The sequence below is a fragment of the Aspergillus sclerotioniger genome, assembly GCF_003184525.1.
Source record: "Aspergillus sclerotioniger CBS 115572 chromosome Unknown BO94scaffold_128, whole genome shotgun sequence".
NCBI lineage: Eukaryota > Fungi > Ascomycota > Eurotiomycetes > Eurotiales > Aspergillaceae > Aspergillus > Aspergillus sclerotioniger.
This window is the reverse complement of record NW_020291118.1, coordinates 1-2604: the sequence shown is the minus strand read 5'-3', so window position 1 is coordinate 2604 and position 2604 is coordinate 1. Positions and strand designations below refer to the sequence as shown.

At 46.3% G+C, this 2604-nt stretch overlaps 1 protein-coding gene across 1 annotated transcript; it reads right to left on the bottom strand.

Moving 5' to 3' along the window:
* Positions 1–10: 10 nt before the first annotated feature.
* BO94DRAFT_591584 (uncharacterized protein) lies at positions 11–731 on the bottom strand (the record flags this gene model as incomplete). The annotated part of the gene is made up of 2 exons (XM_025616123.1): positions 11–356; positions 433–731. Coding segments are annotated over 2 exons (645 nt in total), but the record flags the coding sequence as incomplete, so codon positions are not given.
* Between the last annotated feature and the right edge of the window lie 1873 nt (positions 732–2604).

The window sequence follows — 2604 nt, the reverse complement described above, 5'->3', positions numbered from 1 at the left end:
TATTTGCAACAGTGTCTTGGGAGATCCGATCTTTAGCAATAGCAACTAGCCTCTGAAGATCCTCGTTTGGTACGATGACTCGAGGCTCATCGAGAGCATTGAATACAAGATCCATATCAGGCAGATACTCGACAAAGGTCTTGATCATCTTGACAGTGGCGCTGCGCTGCCAGCTCTGCTCATAGGCCCCTCCTTCCGCCAGCGACACCGAGCCATTTCTGATGAGTATCCCGATCATGGAGTTGTCGAAGCCCAAGGTCTCCCGGGCCCGCTCGCGAATAGTCTTCGGTTCAAGGGCCCAAAATGGCAGCAGGGCATGGTAGATCGTATCATACTCATCGATGAGCTGCACCCCTCTATCCTTAGCAATTGGAACCACTTGTCAAAATGCGGGGGAGGATGCATGTTGTAGCGAGTGCGATATTCGGTGACAGCCTGGCCAGGGTCTTTCGATTGGCGTGCCAGTAGCCGATCGGAATGCTGCTCAGCATTCTCGACAAGCGATGCAATAGGATGAATCCGTCTGGTTGAGCAACCTTGCGGTTGGTGGTCTGCTCAATAAGCTGCGCATTGGGCGGGATTGCAGGCCTCTGGAAGATAGCCGAAGGACGAGGATCAGGCGAAGGAAAAACATTCACTGCAGGGGAAGGATTAGATCCTCTGAAGCAAATGAGAAACAAGGAGACCAGAACAAAGGTCCCAAGCCAGACCACAGATCGTTGGGTTCTCATCCTGCCATCAGGTAGCTCTATACATGAGATGAGACTCGAGAGGGATGGGCACGGTTGTTTGTAAACAACGGGAACTAGTAGTTGCCCGGTAGCTTATAGATGCAAGAGCCTACTACAGTAAAACACGTTATAAGCAATTATATGAGACACGCCACCAAATTGCTTATATCGAGGTCTTCCTTATATTGAATATTCTACCTAAAGTAGCCACGAATATCACTTTGCTGCGTGTTTAACACCTTTCTTCGAAGAATATCACGTTCCTGGCATGCTAGCGAGTGTAGAGATGCTTGATTAGCATCATTTTGTTGTTCTTCGTACAAGCGGAGGTCATATAATGCCTGCAGGGCCTAGTAGATGATATAAATGGTAGAGGCTCTATCATTTCATCATCCTCTTCAACCTCATCTTCAACTGCAGTGTACTGGCTTAGAACAACATCATCAATATCAGTAGTTGCATCATGAACCTGCTCTTCTAAAGGATTCAAGAACTGGTCAAGCTGCATCATATCTTGAATCCGTGCAGTATTCTGCAACTTCTGTAGACTAGCAGTCAAATCATGTAGGATAGCAGAGTCAGGCATAGGATTATAAGTGTCATCTGAAAGCGCGCGTGTAAAGCAGTGGCGGATTGTATCATCTTTCAAATCAAGATTCCATGCAGATATTGACCAACGGAGCGCTTGCAAAAGGTTCATCGTAGTTATAGGATCGTATCCCCGGTCATATTCAGTCATCATATAAACCAGCCATTGCCGTTTCCAGTAAGCCTTCCAGGTCCGGATGATGCCTTGATCAAGTGGCTGGTATCGTGATGTTGAATTGGGTGGCAGCCATATAATCAGAGTATTTGATAACTGTGATTTAACCTCTTCGTACGCAGCAAGATAAGATGAGAAGTTATCACATAATAAAGCAACCTGCCGGCCAACCATTCTCTGGTCAAACCAAAGAAGCCATTCTTTGAAGATTGCAGTAGTCATCCAACTCTTTCGATTGCTTCGCCATTTGCAACCTAGATTCTCTGGGTTTATACCTGCTGCTTGGAAGACTCGAGGCTTCTTTGCTGTACCAATAAACCATAAAGGAAGGCGCTCAGAGGCATCAGCATTGCAGCAGAAGTGTATACTGATACGTGCCTTATCTTTCTTACGTCCAGGGATTGAACGCGTAGAAAGACCACGATCCGGAGGCATTCTCCAATATAAGCCAGTCTCATCACAGTTGAAGATATCACAAGGCGCGTAAACACGTAGTGCTTTGCGTATCAAGATCATCTGGTCTTCAGCATCATTTCCCAGTGTTATCTCCCTGCCCTCTCCGTATTGCTTGAAATTCTTGATATTCTTCCTATATTGGAAGCCTCGAAGCCAACCGTTGCTGAATGACGGCATCATCTTATCAGGATAAATAATCGGCCAGTATTGCTTTGCTTTCTCGCGTATGACTTCTTGTGAGATAGTAATATAGGATTGCGCGCGTTCAAGCCAGTCAATAACTGCTGCCTCTAGCTCTGGCCACAACTCTGTTCGACGTCGTTTATCATTCAATCGGTGGTCGGGAATAGCATCAAGATAATCACATCGGGGAGACAGGATACGGGATACGGAGGAGGGAGCAATCCGCTGGTTGTACGTGGCTTCGAACCACTTGATAAGGTCGATATTAGTGAGCTGAGGCTTCAACTGGTGTTGAGTGCGTAGAGCAGCTTTTTGGCTGTTAGAAATGCAACATCGCGTTTGTTTGGAGGTCTGCTTTGGCATGATTCCTGAATAATGACGTTCAAATTAGCTATTCCGAGCATCCAATATAGGCAATTTTGTATGGGGGAAGGTCAGGATCTTAGCAATTTGCTAGTAATGGAGGATGAA